General features: G+C 48.3%; 1 protein-coding gene across 4 annotated transcripts; it reads left to right on the plus strand.

The window, feature by feature from the left end:
* Window positions 1-107: 107 nt before the first annotated feature.
* Window positions 108-14,600, plus strand: SLC20A1 (solute carrier family 20 member 1). Of its 4 annotated transcripts, XM_007477570.3 has the most exons (12): window positions 109-326; window positions 685-1,300; window positions 1,396-1,536; window positions 1,626-1,711; window positions 7,099-7,195; window positions 8,802-8,921; window positions 10,264-10,530; window positions 10,646-11,204; window positions 11,310-11,495; window positions 12,137-12,221; window positions 13,430-13,586; window positions 14,484-14,600. In XM_007477570.3, exons 2-11 carry the CDS (start codon window positions 943-945, stop codon window positions 13,583-13,585), a joined length of 2,055 nt encoding a protein of 684 aa, XP_007477632.1. In that variant the 5' UTR covers window positions 109-326; window positions 685-942; the 3' UTR covers window position 13,586; window positions 14,484-14,600. The 4 variants fall into 4 exon arrangements, with proteins under 4 accessions (XP_007477631.1, XP_007477632.1, XP_007477633.1 ...); XM_007477569.3 differs by having other exon boundaries at window positions 108-326; window positions 13,430-14,600; XM_056812131.1 differs by lacking the exon at window positions 1,396-1,536 and having other exon boundaries at window positions 166-326.
* Window positions 14,601-18,795: the final 4,195 nt, after the last annotated feature.

Genomic DNA, 18,795 nt, shown 5'->3' on the forward strand with positions numbered 1-18,795 from the left:
GGTTAGGTCATGGGGCTCCGGAAAGCTCCAGCTCTGGGAGGTGCGGAGCAAGATGATGTCACGAGAGGGCGTGTCCCCTCAGGGAGGAGGGGAGGGGCGCGCAGAGTCACGTGGGGCGCCAGGCCGTTATAAGAGGGGCCGCCGGCAGCGTGCGCCGGTTAGGTGATGGCTGATGGGGTACCGCGTGTGTCTTTTTAGTAACCGCTTTGGGTAGTCGCTCTATTCTGGATCGGCCTTCACGATCTGGGCGGGAGGCTTCGTTTCTTTCCGCTTTGTGCCTGGGAAGGTTCTGACCAAGGCAGTCCTTCCGCCGCCGGTTCTCCTTGGTGAGTAGCGGGCAGTGCCGCCGGGCTGGGGTTGGGTCTTTCTGGCCGAGCCCCGATCTGCCCCGTCGCCCATCCCCCGCTGGCCTGGGCGGTGCGCGCGGGAACCCGGCTTCCTGGCTTGGTCCGCGCGCTCTTTCTCTGGGTTCCTCCTCCTCCTCCACCTCCCGCGCGCGCGCGCTTGCCTCGCACAACGGTTGCGAAGGGGGGAGAGAGGAGGGCGCGCGCGGGCTTCGGGGCCCTACCCATCCCCCTCCCGCCGAGAGCCCCCGGCTTCCTACCGCCGCCACGTGCCCACTCTGCCACCCTGGCCCCCTGAGGAGGAGGCAGCATGGCGCCACGGTCCGTTCTCTCCCCGCAGGATGCCCTTGAACCCTCGCTGTCGTCCGCCATGGCATCGCGCCCTAGTCTTGTAGCCTTGAGGAACCCCCAGAGCCGGCCGCAGCCCGAGATGCCCCCCAACTGCCGAGTATAGCGATAGCCCCCCGAGCAGGGAGCCCGTTTACAGTATTTAATTGTATGTAATTACGTTATTTATTACCGCCTCCGCATACCTCATCCCGTCGGCACCCCCCCTTGTTAGGATCCCCGGGCCGGCAGCAGCAGCGGTAGCAGCAGCATGGCCACTATCACTCCTTGGCCCCCCACCACGGGGCTGCTCCCCACGGTGACGTCCGCACCCACGTTCGCGCCCGGGTCCGGGGTGGATCTGTGGATGCTCATCCTGGGCTTCATCATCGCCTTTGTCCTTGCCTTCTCCGTGGGGGCCAACGACGTGGCCAACTCCTTCGGCACGGCGGTGGGCTCCGGGGTCGTGACCCTGCGCCAAGCCTGTATCCTGGCCAGTATCTTCGAGACGGTGGGCTCGGTGCTGCTGGGGGCCAAGGTGAGCGAGACCATCCGCAAGGGCTTAATCAACGTGACGATGTACACCGACCCGAACGAGCTCATGGCCGGCTCAGTCAGTGCCATGTTCGGTAAGTGTGGCGGGAGGAGCCCCGGGCCGGGCTGGGGGCTGACCACTGGGGAGGGGGCCCCCGCCGACCCAGCCCCTCCCACACTTGTGTTGCAGGCTCCTCAGTGTGGCAGCTAGCTGCTTCGTTTTTGAAGCTTCCCATTTCCGGTACCCACTGTATTGTTGGTGCGACCATCGGCTTCTCCCTGGTGGCCAAGGGGCAGGAAGGGGTCAAGTGGTCTGAGCTGCTGAAAATTGGTAGGTGGGCGCGTGGGGGCCTCCACCCAGGGGTGGGGCGTGCAGACCAGCGCCTCCTCAATGCGGGGTCTTTTGTGCTTTGTTTCCAGTGTTATCGTGGTTCATCTCCCCCCTTCTTTCTGGCATCATGTCTGCAATCCTCTTCTTCTTAGTTCGCTCCTTCATCCTTCGCAAGGTAAGCCGCTTCCTCTGGCACTGCTTATCCCAGGTTTGGTTCTTAGAATGGGCTTGACAGATCCACTTGTGGTTTGGGGGGAACGGAATCTTTCTCTACGCAGTCTTACTGGAAGCAGATTTAGAGATCAGGAACCAGCGTCTCGCTCCCAACAGAAAGAAATAGAGCGTGTTCCATAACTCACTGGATTATGACTACGGTATCAGAATAGCATGGGATTTGCTTTTGCAAAAGATGTTCAGTCTAATCCAGTTCCCTCATTTGACAAATAAGTAAAGGGGTTCAGAAGGGACCAGATGGTTGTCTGGGACCCAGTATGGGGGGGAGGGGCAGATCCGAATTTAGTTTTTTCTGACTCTCAAGTCTAGTGGTGGGTTTTTTGCCTTTCTTTTTTTTCCCCACTTGAAACACATGGCTGCCCTCATCCCCCTTTTCCAGAATGAGAACTGTTCAGCCTTGAACCTAGTTTCAAATAGGAACTCGGTTTCCCTTTGGGGCTGAGTATAGAATCAGTTGCTCTTAAGTCAGACCCCAAATCTACAGATAGTTGCAGGGTTGTGGTTGTCCTGGTCTGCAGTTCCGTTTCCTTGGTGAGCAGCATTATGTTCTCAGAAGATTGTGTGCTCTGGATGGAGGTCCCAAATCAGAAATGAGAGATGGGAAGACTACAATCTATTGGGTCATCTAGTCCCCAGAGAAGCGGGTGATGAATTCCGATTGTCTGGCTTTAAAGTGACTGTAGGGAAAGGTCTTGTGCCACTTTCCTGTGGAAACTTTGTAACTGCTAAAAGTGATTGTTGTCACAAATTTCCCACACTAACTTTGACTGTCCTAAGTGTTTGGCTGCTGGTAACAAACCACTAGGGTAGCTTAGCAACTGCAAAACTAGCACATGCCAACTTGGACTGGCAGCTGGGGTCACTCAGCCTGGTTCCTGAAAGGTTGAATGGAATCCTGGTATGCTTCCAGGAAGGGAATAGTAAAAGGGGGGGGGGGTAGGTTGTGGGCTCCTTTTTACCTCCTGATAGCACTGAGAAAATTGTAGCAAATGTGTTAATTTGTTATGAATACACAAAACTTTCTCATCTGCTTCCACATTTTCCTGATCTGAAAATTTTTTAGTTCTCCATCCAAATGTGCAGACGGATCCCACCTATTCTACATATTGTAACTTTGTCTGGTAATTGTTCTAAATGAAATTAAAACAGACTCATTCCACAATCAGATGATTTGGTTTCTGTGAGGAAATTCATATTCTGAGATAGAGCATCTAGGTGCTACCTACCAGAGTAGTCTCAGTTTAGCAGTTTTCAGTGTTTCAGAATTCTCGTGGCTTTTTCTTTTCAGTCTTAAAATATCAAAGGTTAGGCTTCTTGTTCATGGGAAATTTGGAGTTAGTCATTTCTCATTCTCTAGACTCTTTTCAAAATGCCTTCAGAAAGGGGAAGCTCTGTTAGATTAGAGAAATACAGTGAAGTCTCACAGTGCACCCTTTTGGACTTCGTGGGATCCTAGGATCATTTGTAGGATGACCACAGTGTCAGTGTTCCCAGACAATTAGAGTGCTGTCCTCTTGTCTTGGTCGGTCGGGAAGCAGGGACAATGGGAAACTCCTCATGGCTTCCCAGCACAACAGCACTAGCTATTGTTGAGGCTAGGAACTGGGTTTCTTGAGTGTCAGAGGGACGAGTTTATAGATTTGTAAATTTAAAATCTGAATAATTTTGCCAACCCCAGGGGTGGCATTTTTATATAGAATTTAGGAAAGGGTAACAATGTGTTTTTACCCATATTTTGTACCTAACCTGCGGGCTGACTTCTGGTTGAATACACCTGAATGGCTTGAAGTTGCTACATCCGAGTAGTCTCATTAGTTGGAGCTTCCAATGCAGATGCATTCGGACTCTTTTTGACTTTGGCAAACTGGGGCTTGCTTGCCAAAGTACTACCAGCATACTTGACCTCTAAGATACCGGCTTTTGTTTTTCTTTGGGAGACAAATTTCTGATCATCTGATTAGTTTCTGGACCCGTTTGGTTGCTGCGGAGTTCACATCAGGCAGCTGTCTTAAGTAGTGTTTGCAGGTTGTTTTCTACTTGGTAAGAGGCTTAAAGTGAGACTTAATTCGAGCCTCAGCAAACATTGGAGTGCCTACCATGCCTAGAGTAATGTGGTAAGCAGCTAGAAACATGCTTTTGGTGTGGTGGTTCAAGGACAGTTTTTAACATTATGACTTTATCTTTGGGATCTTTCCGTCTAGAATAATCAGTCCATGACAAAGACAGTGACTTGCCCTGGCACTTTGAAGTGATGGGTTTTAATTCTATTCTGATGCACCCCCACAGCAGGGAGGGTGCATCAGGTCCATGGCATGGACCCTTCTGGCAGTCCCCTTTTAATGGTTTCCAATGTATAAAGTAAGATCCAAAGGACTACCAAGGAAAACTCTTTCTATTGAAATAAAGGTACTTTTTTTTCTTCTTCACCCAAGTAGAGGAACTCTCTTAGAGGTTATGTGTCTAGACCTAGATTACTTCTTCTTAGAAGCACCGCTCATTTTCACAGTAATGCTCTCAGCTGTGTATTTTGACAGGAAGGTCAGTTTTTACCAATCAGGAGATAAGATACACATTATTACATTCTAGGCTGTGACAGTTCACTTCAGTTTGGGGGGGCCTCAGCCACAGAGGCCCATCTGGAGAATTACTGATTGGGTTGGGTCTCCTTAGATTTGGCAGGGTGAGCAGAAGCAGTGAGGTGGCAGGGGCCTCCATGCACCCACAGTCTGAGAAAGCTTGAGAGGAGAGAATACTTATGAAGAAGCTTGGGAATTAGAGAGGCCAGTTACTTGACTTTTACTACTCATTTGTAAACCTTGTGAAGGATGGGAAAGAGGGAAAACTCAAGACACTGAAATATCTGAAGAGTTCCAATATAAAAATAAACCCATTTTCAGGACTAAGTTAGGAATTCTGTTCATAACGTCATTCATGACTGGACAGAAAAATTATTAAATTTAATTATTTCATGGAGGAGAAATCTTGAGCCACAGGAGAGGCATGGGTAGTAAGCTTTTGTGTCAGCTCTGGTAGGGGGAGGTTTGCCCCTTATGAGTCAAAGGGTGAATTAGCTTGTTGGACCCTCTAGCTTGAGACAGCTTGGTTTTTATGGACTTTTGGGATACAGTCGCTACTGCTGCCCCCCAAAATCTCCCAGTGGCTTCTGAGATTATTGACCTTCTTGAGCTATTCTCCCATATGACCATATAGAACAGTGGTTCTCAACCTTTCTAATGCCGTGACCCCGCAGTACAGTTCCTCATGTTGTAGTGACTCCAAACCAAAAAATTATTTTGGTGGCTACTTCCAAACTGTAATTTTGCTACAGTTATGATTTGGAATGTAAATACCTGATATGCATTATCTATTCTCATTGCTACAAATTGAGAGGCTGAGAACCACTGATATAGAAGAACATGGTTATTTTGAGCTGTTGCATATAGCATATGATAATGAAGAATGTAACAGACTTGTGTCCCTTATTCAATGTGTGACACAATCATGCTTTTAATTGGCCCTAGCTCTTTTATTTGTAAGTCCACCCTGCCAGAGCTCACATGGTCTTTCTCTTGACTGATGGAAAGCAATCTTTGCTCTGGGTCCCACAGTCTTTGAGCCCAACCCCTCCCCATTTTGAGTTATGTGTTCTTATAAACACCTAAAACTCTTAATCTGGCTGTCCTAGATCCAGTCCACAGTTCCTGCTCCCCACACGCAGGCTCTGATTTATTTTTTCTTTAATTGTACACCCTTAGCCCCATTTCTCTGTCAATTCCAAATCTCATCTGCATGCTCACAGCCTTTACTCTTTTCTGATCTGCTTCCGTAGTGTCACCTGGCCACATCGGTGGCATAAAGCTGACCCTGGTCTTATTTGTAGTCAAACATTACATCTAAAACCTAGCTCAGACATAGAGGAATTAAGAGGCCAAAAAAAGAGGTACCTAAAATTACCATTTGGAATATTTTTAACTAGTAGAATTTACTTTTCTGTTTCAAACTAATTGGTTAATAGTTTTCTACTTAGAAGCTTCTGAATTCTAGTCACCTTGGGGCTTTACTTATTAAAAAACAAAAGAGAATATCAGTACTAGAGTAGTGCAGTTCTTTAGGATATGTGAACCATTCTATGTCTCTGGAACATAGAATGAACAGGAATTGAAAAAGAAACTTGTTTGGGGGACTTCAGCTATATCAGCCTCTTGTTTTCCTATTTCTGATGCATCACAGAAAAAATGAAAGTAAGTATCATATTGAGAGCCTTCCCCAAAAGCAAGGGGCCAGCAGAGGTGGTTGTGCAAAAAGATTGCTGCCATTTGGGGGGAAGGCAGCTGTCTTGGCAGACAGTTTCTAACCAGAAATTGTGGATTTCTGTATTCACGGTGACATTTGACAGAACCTTTCTCCCAGTCAAAATTTCAAAAACTTGTTCTGTAATCCAGTTCAATGTATTTGCAGTGGCTTGAACTTGGTGGTCTGTAGTGTTTACTATTTTATTAGGATAAATTCTCGAGGTGTTTTCTTGGGCCATTTAACAAAGTATCTGGATAATTTGGCATAATCCTATTGCGTGGTACATATATTAAGTCATTTTGGGGAAGAAAAACCCTAAGGAGCAAAAAGGGAAATGATAAAACCTGCTTTTCTCCAGATCAACACTGAACTTCTGAATATACCTTATTTTAAAGTCCTTCATCTTGATTCCTGGCCCAGCAATATTCAGGCTGTTGCACTCAAGAGAATGGTCACACTGAGTGCATTATATTCTGCACCTATCTTAGCAGATCTTTTATGTGGCCTAGAGTTAAACTAGAAACGAACTAACTACTGGAGATATACATAGGAAAGAAAGGAACTTGCTTAATGGGAAATGCTGTATGTACCCTGCTTGTAGTTAGCCTATAATCTTTTTTTCCAGAATCTTTTTTAATAGTTTTAAGACATTCTGTGCTAAAATTATTGCTAGGTCATTTGTGTAGCAAGTATGAGTAGAGGCATTGGCTGAAAGCATCTGCCACTTCCAAGTTCTGCCCTGCCTTTTCACCTTTATTGTGGAAGAACAGGAAATAGAGATTGGTGTCCAAAGTGCTCTTCAGGCTTGAGACCAACTGAGAGAAGGTTAAGTGAATTGCCCACAGACCCACTTTATAAAGTCAGAGGAAATTTTGAAAGTGGGTCTTCTTGCTGTTTCCCTCTGCCTGCCATGCCCCATATTGTTGTGTTTAGCTAGGTAAACTATTTTATGGTATGTTCAGCCTCCATCTCATTCTGGCTTTATGAGTAGGTCTTGACTTCCGTGACATATTTGCCTTAAAATTTGTTTTTCAGAGTGATCCAGTTCCTAATGGTTTACGAGCCCTGCCGGTTTTCTATGCCTGCACAATTGGAATTAACCTCTTTTCCATCATGTACACTGGAGCACCCTGTAAGTTCAGATGAAAATATTTAAATGTGACAATTGAACTTGGTTACAAACCTTGCATTAAATGCCCGATTTACCCCTTTTTGCTTTACAGGGCTGAAATCTCCTAGAAGGTGGCTGGCCTGTGCCCATTACAGAAGGCTGCAGGCTAGTGTACGCTGAGTTAACCTAGATAGTTTCCCAACCAGAGACCTGCTCAGATTCTAAAATCACTCCAGACCTTTCCTCTTTAGTCTTCACAGGAACCACCGATAATCTGGTCTTCTCCCTCCCTTTCTCCTCCTACCTATACTAAAAGGACTGCAATTGCTCAGGACCCTGGCTGCTTCCTGAAGAACCCTTAACCTTATTCAACCTCGGATAAATCGGTCTTAAGATTTGAGGTGCTGGATTGTCTCATTTCGGCCTCAAGTGGAATTCAGTTTCCTTGGTTTCGTTCCCTAAATTTTAAATCACTCCCCTGAATCTACTTGGCTAAGAAGAGTTGGGATCTTTGACAGCTGGTGTGAGTGCACTTGGAAGAGGAGTTCATGCAGCTGAGAGAACTATTGGGAGACCACAGAGATTGGAATGGTGGCTATTTTGTTTTGACTGAGGCAGAGGATGAAACTGGAATTCCTAACTTAGAAATCACCTTAAACCTTAAGGAAAGGGCATATTAGTTAACTGCCCCATAGGAAGATAGGAAAAGAATATACATTTACAGAGAACCCTGGGGCTTTCTTGCTTTAAGTTACTACATGAAATTATTATTATTATTATTTTGGAAGGAGAGAGTGTTTCCTGGGATAGTATCAGTCACAAATTGCATTTACTGTGTACTGCAATAAAAAATCCTTAGCTATTAAGTAACAGAAACAGAATTGAGATCAGCAGAAGAAAAGTCGATGCTATATAATATAATCCAGTCACCATTTGTCTTCTAGTTGAAGAAACTAAGCAGAGAAAGGAAATGATTCGCCCACGACCACGTTCATTTAGTGGCAGAACTGCTGGTGGGTTTAGGAAATATAGCTTAGAATTTCAGCTTGCAAGGAACCAGGATGGGGACTTTGAACATATTAGTGAGATTTAGGGAGCTTGGACCAAAAAAACAAGATAATTAATTTTAAAAATAGGTCCTATGTTAGACCACCATCTTGCTTTTCTTTTTAAAGAAGTTCCTAGGACATTCAGATCAACCTGACGATTATTAGATACTAGATGATGGAAATCAGCCTCTAGAAGGAAACACAGAATTATAGGATGTCATGGTCCTTCAATAATTTTGATTTCATTGATCTCAATATTGCTAACACAACCTTTAGCTGCCCTCTCCTATCCTTTCCCTGCTAGCTGCAGGTCATCCAAATTCTTCCTAAGTCTTTTTCTGAAGAGGGAAATGGAAGAATTGGATTCCATTTGTTAGGTGCTTCATTAGGTTTTTAAGACCCGAATTGCCTTTTTTTCCAGAGGTCAGTTCACTTGTCTGTTGCTAGCAGAGAAATTCCCACTGACTGACCTTTAGGCCAATGAAGATCTAAAAATAAAGCCCTCCTGAGGAGGGTTCCCCAGTGTTGCAGGGGGCTGTTGCCCTGGGGTTTTCAAGATCCCTTATTTTATCTCCTAGTGCTGGGCTTTGACAAACTTCCTCTGTGGGGTACCATCCTCATCTCGGTGGGATGTGCTGTTTTCTCTGCTCTTATCGTCTGGTTCCTTGTCTGTCCCAGGATGAAGAGAAAAATTGACCGTAAGTACTCTGACGTGAAAGGGAAATGTTGGACTTTTTGAACAGTGGCAGACTCCATGTGTCTTATATTTTAGAAATCAATTAGTATCAGTTTAAAAATTCTGAAAGAGCCAGGGAAATGCCCAAGTTACAGAACTTCTCCTGGGGAAGAGCCATGTTTTTCTTACCTATTTATAGGGTTTAGTACTTGGGGATTGAGGGGCTGTGAAAAGGGAACCTAGGAGACCTGAGACAAAGGGAGGGGCTCTTTGGGGGTTAGTAGCCTTTTAATGCTGCCACTGATCCAGGAATGGTTCTATCCAAAGAAACTGAATGTCATAGAAATTAATTAGGAAAAACCAAGTGAGGGATAATGTATTTAGTGGTCATCATTTGCCATAATTAGGTATTGTGCCATCGCTGACTCAGGTGTGCGTAACTAAGCATCTTGAAGTACTCCTTTTTATTTAAGAGCTATCTTGTACTGGAGTCCCACAAACCCCAGATTGGTGGCACACGCCTTTAGAGCATGAATTTTATGTGGCCTGTGAAGGCCTCCATTCAAGGGGGAGTGCAATTTGAAGCAGTTCAGCTAACTACTTGATTATGTGACTAGCCTTTGAAGTGTTTGTCAGCGTAGGGGCTCTAGGTGTCCTTTGTCAGGTGGTTGGGGTTCTCCTTTCTTTACCTTTTGTCAGTTACAGAGTTTAAGCTGTTCCTCCCCAGAAATGACATGACGCACACTGCAGTAGTATGAGCAACCACACAGAGCACTGCGCCACTCGCTGCTGCAGACCTGAGCAAGCCCAGGGGGAGGGCAGCCTCTGCTCGGCTCTCTGCCGGAGTCTGGCAGGCTGAGCCAGGCCAGGCCCAGCCAGAGCTGGAGAACAGCATCTTACAAGTGTTTCCTGGTCTTAAACCAATCGTGCTATGGAAATATTTTTTGTAGCTTGACTACTGTAGCGAAAAGCATGTTTAGCCTACTACATGGGGATTTAAGAAGGGAAGAAAGTCGTAGAATTAGAGTGAGAATAGGGACTTGGATGAAGAAGCTGAATTGAATAGAATAATTGGCCTGCTGTGTTCTAGGTCCTTTCTCAGTGCCTGAGGTTATCGCTTTTTGGAGTAAACTGGTGGCTGGTGGTTCCTTTTCTTTAGGACCCCTTTCCTGGCCCTAATTAGTGATTCTGTCATCTGAGGCAGCAGAGTGTCCCCCTTTTCCCCCATGACAGTATTGAGTGAAAGATTGACTTCTTGAACAACAATCTGAAAGACTATTAATAACTGGAAAGGTTGGACGAAGCAGAATATTTCTGAGAGGGGAGAGTTGATGAACTTTAACAGCTCTTTCTTGCTGCTGCAGGAGAAATCAAATCCAGTCCTTCTGAGAGCCCCTTGATGGAGAAAAAGAGTAGCTTGAAAGAAGACCATGAGGAAGCCAAGCTCTCCCTCGGAGACGGGGAGAACAGGAACTCTGTTTCTGAAGTGGGGGCCGCTTCGGTGCCCCTGAGAGCCGCAGTGGAAGAGAGAACTGTTTCATTCAAGCTGGGAGACCTGGAGGAAACCCCAGAACGGGAGAGGCTTCCTAGTGTAGACATGAAAGAAACAAATATTGACCATGCAATGAATGGTGAGTTTTGTGGGTGGAGGTTTATGTAAGTAGACGTTATTCTAGGCACTCTTTAAGTTTGAAATGGTAACGTAGGTAGTGTGTCGTGCACGTGTAATCCTTCCATCGTTCTTAGGCGCCGTGCAGTTGCCCAATGGGAACCTGGTCCATTTCAATCAAACAGTCAGCAACCAGATGAATTCCAGCGGCCACTATCAGTATCACACCGTGCACAAGGACTCTGGCTTATACAAGGAGTTACTTCATAAGCTGCACCTCGCCAAGGTGGGGGACTGCATGGGGGACTCCAGTGACAAACCCCTGCGGCGGAACAACAGCTACACGTCCTACACCATGGCCATCTGCGGCATGCCTCTGGATTCGTTTCGTGCCAAAGAAGGAGAGCCGAAAGGCGAGGAGATGGAGAAGCTGACCGGGCCTGCCTTGGACTCCAAGAAGAGAGTCCGTATGGACAGCTACACCAGTTACTGCAACGCCGTGTCCGACATCCACTCGGTGTCTGACGTGGATGTGAGCGCCCAGGTGGAGCGGGGCCTTGGGGACCGCAAGGGCAGCGGGGACTCCCTGGAAGAGTGGCAGGACCAGGACAAGCCCGAGATCTCCCTGCTCTTCCAGTTCCTGCAGATCCTCACGGCCTGCTTCGGCTCCTTCGCCCACGGTGGGAACGATGTCAGGTCAGTTGGCTTTTAGTCTACCAAGCTTAAAGGACACATGCAGGAAGCAAAGGGGAGGTTGGCCCTGGCGGTCCTGACGCGTTTTGTTCTCTGCTTACGTTCTAGCAATGCCATTGGACCTCTGGTCGCTCTGTATTTGATCTATCAAACTAAAGACGTTGCTTCCAAAGCAGTAACCCCAATCTGGCTTCTGTTGTATGGTGGCGTTGGTATCTGTATTGGTCTCTGGGTCTGGGGAAGGAGAGTTATTCAAACCATGGGGAAGGATCTCACGCCAATCACGCCCTCTAGGTAAGGAACAGATGCAAAGGTGGGTGGGCCCACGGCCCACGTTGTCTTCCAGAGGTGTTGAATGGGTGTCTGTTTGATTCCGCTTAAACTCAGCTAGAGTAGCAACACCAGATTTGGGCGTATTTTCAGGGTTCGTTTCTGTTGATGAGTGCCTATTCACCGATAACCGTCTCTTAGAATGCTCTCAGGGAGCAGGCCCATCCGCTCCTGGCCGCGGGACCAAGTAACTGTCCTGTGAATAGATGGCGGGTGTGGGAAGGACGTGGCTTTGAGCCTTGAGCTTTGAGGACTTGGCAGCGGTGCCACTGCTTGGGTTGCGCTTGTCCTTACCTGGGAGCTAGAACAGAGACACTTGCCAGATGAGCTTGCCGTAGCATCGGGCTCTCAGTAGAATTGAAAACGCCCTTTAGACAGCTGCTGGAACCTCAGAATGCTGAGGTCATTGCTTTATGCTCATTTTTCTATGTAAATTTGAATTGTAACAAAGGAAGCCTGCTTTGCCTGAGCAGGCCAAACTTGTTATCCGATAGGGAGTCTTTCAGTCCAGAGCGAGGGAGCTTAAACTGGTCATTGGAGAGGAGGTCTTGACCCGAGTTTGGGTCACTCGGCTTTTTTGACAAGCAATCATTTTGTGTCAACAGCGGCTTCAGTATTGAACTGGCATCAGCTCTCACCGTAGTAATTGCGTCAAACGTTGGCCTTCCCATCAGCACCACTCACTGTAAGGTATGTACCCATCCCGTCCCAGCTTCACTCCCAGGCGGAGCACTGCAGTTCAGGGATTCCAGAATCCTGTCGCGGCTGTAATCTCTCCCTTTGTACGCGGCCAGCAAGGAGTGGCAGAACGAAGGCCCGTTGCCCTGCTGCCGTCTCCTCATTTGCCCTATTTTGTACACGTTTGCTCTGGGAACTTGGTGGTCCTGAGCCTTCAGGAGAGGGGCGTCTGAGGGGGATGCACAGATGAAGGCCATCCAGGCCCTCCCAGGCTGGAGTATTTCATAGTTTGTAGACGGCTTCTATTGACCGTCCGATAGGGGTGACGAGGTAGATGCTGCTCCCTGCCTTCCCGGCAAGGAAGCCAGTCTCTGATTCCAACCCTTTGCCCTGTAATCTCCCCGAGGGGGCCTAGAACGCCGAATTGTCATCTCAAAGATAACCCTGCCTACGCACTGTGTTAGGCAGTTAACTTTTAGAAGCCCAAACGCCTTGGAGCGCTCCTTAGCCTGGTGTGTCGCACTTTCTGCTTGGGCTGAGCGACTTCACTTCCTTCCCCAGTGGAATGAGGGAGTTGGCCTAGAGGAGACTGTCCAGGGCTTTCCGCTCACTGAACTGCTAATAAGAACGTAAAGGAGGGCTGGAAATCCCCAGAGACAGTTTGGTGTTCTGTTAGATGTCAGGCTTGGCGAGTGAAAGCCCTGGAGAGGAACACAGATTTCCAAGCAGAAAGGACCATCCAGCCTCTTGATTTGCCCCCATCATGGTGAGCCAGTGGTCGTGGGCCTAGAGCTAAGGTTCTTCACCCATCATACCAGGGGGTCTTGGCTGCCTCTCACTGCCTGCATTGTTTTGAGTGTTCAAGAATCCGCTTTGGAACAAGAAGGGATTTTAGTGGCCATCTAATCCCTTTTTAAATAAGGAATCTGAGGGCCAGGGGATAAACACACCACACAGGTGGTGTCCAGCAGCACTTTTAGTTAATCCACTGGGCGCCATTTGAGGTCCATTTACATTTTGGGCCTCCCTTTTGTTGACGACAAAATTAGACCCTGACCAACAGTATGAGTTGGTGTGCTAGAAAGCTTGATGGTTCAGGGTCTAACAGTTTTGCTCTCTGTGCCCCGTGAGCCCCTTCTGACTGACCTCTTGTTCAGACAACTGTGCGATTTCTAGAAAATGGAATCTGTTGGGCACTAACTTTGGTGGGGGTTTTGCAGGTGGGCTCGGTCGTTTCTGTTGGCTGGCTTCGCTCTAAGAAAGCTGTGGACTGGAGACTCTTCCGGAACATCTTCATGGCCTGGTTTGTCACCGTGCCAATTTCGGGAGTGATCAGTGCTGCTATCATGGCCCTCTTCAGATTTGCCATTCTCTAAGGTGATGCCGTTTGAGATCAAGCTCCTACCACTGCTTGGGACCACACTTACACATTCCCGCTCCCCATAGAGTGACTTGAGAGGGCTGCCGAGGACTCCTCCGAAGAAAAAATCTTTTTTAAAGTTTGGGGGGCAGTGGGAGGGAAGTGTCACTTGTGCTAGAATTGCTTTTGTGCTAAATATGACTTGTCTCAAAATTAGCTATGTAAAATAGCCAGGTTCCCACTGATTCTCATTAAGGTCCCCTTTCCTTCTGGGCTGTGAATTACTGTACATATTTCTCTACTTTTATATCAGGCTTCAATTCCATTATGTTTTGAGGTTGGTTGTCATTGATGATAATCTCTTGTCATTTTGAGGACCATTCAGAGCCAGCTGATGTGTCTATTAAACAAAATATAATGGTATGATCTGCTCTGTTAAGTTCACCAGATGTGAACAAGGGGCCTCACTGAAGTATTTTTAAATGGAAAATTCCCTGGGGAAATGATGCAATTATACTTTGTATTCTGCATTAGTTCTAAGGTAGTGGTAGGTGCCATGGCATATATGGGAACCCCTTCCTTAACTGGAGGGAATGCACCTGGGTTCAGGAGGAAATGAAATGGCCTTTCGTTTGCCCTTCGTTACTAAGTTTTCACTAACTTTATTATTTTTGCTATGGGGGAAGGAGGGAGAGCCTTTGGGCCGCGATGAGTTGGAATCCTTCACTTGCTTCAAGGCAGCCATTTCTTGAACCTATTTTAAAGTATTTTATTCCTGTTGGAGTTTGGGAAACCCTGAAAAAAAAAAAAGAGTATTTCTGGTTTTGTGTTGAGTGTATGTAATTACAGATCCCTTTTCCAGCACCTCCCGTCTCACACCAATCTCCTCACTACCCTCTTTGTTCTACCTGCAGTGTAAGATGGATGAATGGAGTTGAATACGAATGACACACCAGTTAAATGGGACATACTACAGCAGTCCATGCTCATCTGTCTACCTCTAAATAAAATGCCTATGATTTTTCTAGAAAGTGGCTTCTGTCCAGCTAAATCGGTTTTCATTCTTGGGGATTGTGCCCCTCCGTGTGTAGCGTGATGAGAATGCCTCTGCGACCCTCACAGGCAGCTCGTCCCCAGTGGTGGTTTGGTTGGTGGAGCTTTTAGAAGCACAGGCTGGCATGGCCCAAGCCCTGGTGGTACCTACCGTGAGGGCAGAGGGACAAACTTGGATGTTGCTACCTACTAGGTGGCCACTCGAGTGCTGGCCCTCCCACTGTCTGGAGGACCCTGATTTGCCCTCTAGACTGATGTGGTTCTGGTTCTGGGCGGGTATAGGGTGCGCATTTGAGTTATTGTAGAGGGGCTTCTTTTGCCCGGAGAAAGGCTTTTTTAAAGGCCCTAGAGACCCGAACGGGCCATCTGTCTCCTCGTTCCCTGTGTCTGTCTGCTCCCCACCCTCTCCTCCCCAGAATGCGCCACCTGAGTGTTTCTGGGCCAGAAAAGGCATTTTAAGTTTCATCTCTGGCCCGTGGGAAATTAACAAATGAATGACTGTGGGATAAAAGGCCTGGTTGTCTGAAAACTGGTCTCTGCTGCAGTTGGCCTAGAACTTAAGTGGTTGTGCCCTGCTTGAGCCAACTGCTGAAAAGCTTTCGGAAGGCTTCAGGACTGACTTCCTCAGGTTGACGTGGCAAGAACCACGCCACTTAGGTTGCCCTTTTAGTGCTCGTTCGTTTTGTGGGCCAATGTGGACAAATTAAACCTTTGTCTTTTGGAGCTACCACTCCTGCCTCCTTTGACCGGGCCCTGCCCATTGTTTGTTACCATTCTAGGTCTTATTATGTAAAAACATGGAAAGCGACCTCATTGGTAGTGTCTGGAACATTCCTGCAAGCAGATCTGCTTGTGATGCTCACACAAACTCTTGAGCTGGTGACCCCTAATCCTCAAACGCATCTTCCCTGTCTGGTTTTCTGCTAACAGTATTGGAACATTTTTTATGGGCTTCTTGTAGGGTTGCTTGGGGCTCTTGTTGACTGGAGAGTCCCAGAGGAGGCCGCACTAGCCGCTCCTTTGTCCTCTACCAAGGGTGAAGGCCTGAGCCACAGATCTTACTGGGGGCAGCTCCTCTTGGGGTGTAATCTTTCCTGAAGAGTGTTCTTGCCCAAGACCCAGATAGACTGGGAGGTAGGGGGCCTGCTATTTCTAGAAGTAGGCAAGTGCTCTCTTAATTGCAGGCTTGGGCTGAATGTCTCAGCAATGTTTCCCACTGTGATAATTGGAAAAATATAATTTTCAACTAATTCTGTGTGTCCTGCTTTGCAAAATGCCAGCTGCCAGCTGGGCTGCCGCTCTGCTTCCTGAAGTGACTTCCTCTCTTTTAGGCTTGCCCCTGTTGATGAGTAAAGGACAGTTACGAGATTTTACTGGAAGTCTTTAAGAGACCAAAATCCCGGGCCTGTGAGAACTGACTGATTGAACTAAAGAAAGCCTTTCTCCAGCAGCCTTAGTTCCTATCGAACTTGGGCATCTTCCAGAAGGTTGATAGAGATCTAAAGTCTATACAAACTTTTTCTTCCTGTTTGGAAGTTAAAGCTATTAGGCCCAAATCCTTACAACGCAGCAGTCATGCGCCTTTCTGTCTTCAAGGAATACAACTGTTTTAATGCACATTATTACATAAAGGTCACAGGGATTTTTTTTTAACTCTTACCCTCTGTTTTAGAATTAATGCTGTTTTGGTTCCAAGACAAAGGAGCGATTGGGGCGAAGCGATGAGGGTTAAGTGACTTGCCCAGGGTCACACAGGTAGGAAGGGTCTTGTCTTGAGAACAGATTACAACCTCCTGCCTCCAGGCCTGGCTTGTGACAGTCTTGGCCATGAGATTTTGAGCCCAAGACATCTTAGAAATCATCCTCCTTCTATCCCCCTATCTTGTTTGGTTCTGTCTGACTCATCTGTGACCCCATTTGGAATCAGCAAAGATCCTGGAGTGGTTTGCCTTTCTCCAGCTTATTTTATAGATGAGGAAACTTGAGGCACGCAGATATGTGGTTTGCCCAGGGTCACCCAACTAGTATCCAGAGGCACATTTGAACTCGGAAAAACGAGTCTTCCCGACGGCTGGCCCCGGCACTCTGTATCATCTCTAATACCCAGTCCTCGGAGCAGGAGGGTTGGTACAAGTTGGAACCTAGAACGCTTCTGATTTCAGGGACGAGACCCCAAGGCTTAGATTTCTGTTCTGATAGCACCCGGCATCTCGAGGGATGACAGGATGTCAGCCCCAGAGGGGGGGCGTTGAGCCATTGTGCTCCTGGAGCACTCCAAGGAAGTGACCCCAAACCCTCTAGCGAGGCCTTTGTGATGGGGCCACAGAGGACTTGGTTTCCTGCTTGCCCCGAGCCAGCTCCCCTCGGCCAGAGAATTCATGCTCCCGAGGGCAGCGGGGGACCCTCCCAGTGAGGGTTCTGAAGGCCAGGCCTGAGAAGGTGGTTTCAGGCATCGAACGGAAATACTGAGCTTGGGTGTCCTTTGCTTTCCTCGTGGACACCTGCGAGCGGCCCGAGATTAAACCCTCTTCGGCTACTGGTTCCCACGTGGGAGGGGGAAGTGCGGAAGGACTTAAGTACAGCATGAGAAAACGGGTAAAGGTTATTGGGCCCCTCTCAGCTTGGTGGCAGGAATGGGGCCAGACAGAGGGAGGAGGGATGGGGCTTGCTAGGTCTTGCTGCTTTGGCGTCTGGGGCATCATCTAGGAGATGAAGAAAGCCAAAGGGGGCGGGTTCAGCAGGAAGCCTGCATTGATGATCCTCCGGAAGGAGGGGGGGGGCTCCAGAGGGCAAGGAGAACAAGGCCGCGATCTTGGGAATCATCCTTGCTGGTGCCTGGGCTGCTTTTGCCTTTGCTCCTCTCACAGAACCCAAAAGAAGTCTCGCCTCTTACTGCCTGCAAACAAAACGTTAGTAAAGTAGGTAAAAGCTCCTTCTCTGCCACTTCAGGGAGTTTGATGCAGCCAGGCCTAGGCAGCCGCTGGAGGACGTCCCAGGAAGGCCTAGCCAAGAGCAGGACCGGGCTGCCGGGGGTCTCGTCCATCGAGGCCTCCGTGTTCCCTGCTAAGAACTCTTGCTCATGCTTGGTCCCCATTGGACAGCTTTTTGCCAGTAAAAAGGTGGCAAAACCCTTCCCGGGGCTTTCGAGGCTCGCCCAATAGCTGATGTGGATAAGTGTGTGCAAAAACAGCCAGGAGTCCGCACGGGAAACCCTGCCTTGGAAGTGGCGCCCAGCTTAGGCCCTCAGCGTGTCCCCTGGCAGCTCTTCGATTCGGCCCCTCTATATAATATGTAATACTATAAAGGCTCTAATCTCTGGGTTTGTTGCAGACAGTCTTGGCACTCTAGTGAAGCCCAAGGCCTAAAACAAAACTCTAAAGGAAGCCAATTAAACTGGAATTTAGTCATTGAGTGACTAAAAAAAGTCTTAGAGATAAGACAAGAGCAGGAAGGGCAGGATCTACCGGAGCTTGGACCCAGATGAAATCCAGAACCAGGTCCTGACGCCAAGCCTCGCGCTCTCTCCACCTGGCTACCTGACTCCCCTAGCAACGATGTAGAGACAGGCATACCCCGGGTTACTAAAGCACCCTTTTTGGGTAAGCCACAGAGGAGAGGACTGGTCTGGGGCAGGCCAGCAGTTAGCAGCGTGGGTTTCTGGGGAGGGAAGAGGAGTGGGAGAAAGGGCAGAGAAGGAGCCTGGGGGGCTGCGGGCGGCCAAACGCCGCTTTTACCTACTTTACTAACGTTTTGTTTGCAGGCAGTAAGAGGTGAGACTTCTTTTGGGTTCTGTGAGAGGAGCAAAGGCAAAAGCAGCCCAGGCACCAGGCCCGTCTCCCCTGCAGCGACATTCTTGGCCGCCTGCGTTCCTCGGTGCCAGCCGGGCCGGTGGGCCAGCGAGGGCTCCCCAGGAGAGGCCAGCGGCATCCTCGGGGTCACGGACGGAGCCGCGTCCTGTTCACGTGCCTCTTCTAAAGCCAAATTGCACCTGGGCTAGAGAGCATCTAAAGGCCCCGTGTGAGCGTCCCCCCTCCTGAGAACGCATCGTTGGGGCTTTGAGCCCTGCTCGCTCGGGAGAAGAGGCCGCCTGAAGCTTTAGGCTTGGGGGTGGGGGGTAAAAAGCACCCAGTCCCTTCTCATTCCGAACCTGGGTGGGTACGGTGCCGACAAAGG

Source organism: Monodelphis domestica, chromosome 1, assembly GCF_027887165.1.
Source record: "Monodelphis domestica isolate mMonDom1 chromosome 1, mMonDom1.pri, whole genome shotgun sequence".
NCBI classification, from domain to species: domain Eukaryota; kingdom Metazoa; phylum Chordata; class Mammalia; order Didelphimorphia; family Didelphidae; genus Monodelphis; species Monodelphis domestica.

Coding starts and splice junctions, on each gene's coding strand:
- SLC20A1 (XM_007477569.3), top strand. CDS start 943: ATGGCCACTATCACTCCTTGGCCCCCCACCACGGGGCTGCTCCCCACG. Junction 7,196..8,801: donor CATGTACACTGGAGCACCCT/GTAAGTTCAGAT, acceptor TTTATCTCCTAG/TGCTGGGCTTTGACAAACTT. Junction 11,496..12,136: donor ACGCCAATCACGCCCTCTAG/GTAAGGAACAGA, acceptor TTGTGTCAACAG/CGGCTTCAGTATTGAACTGG.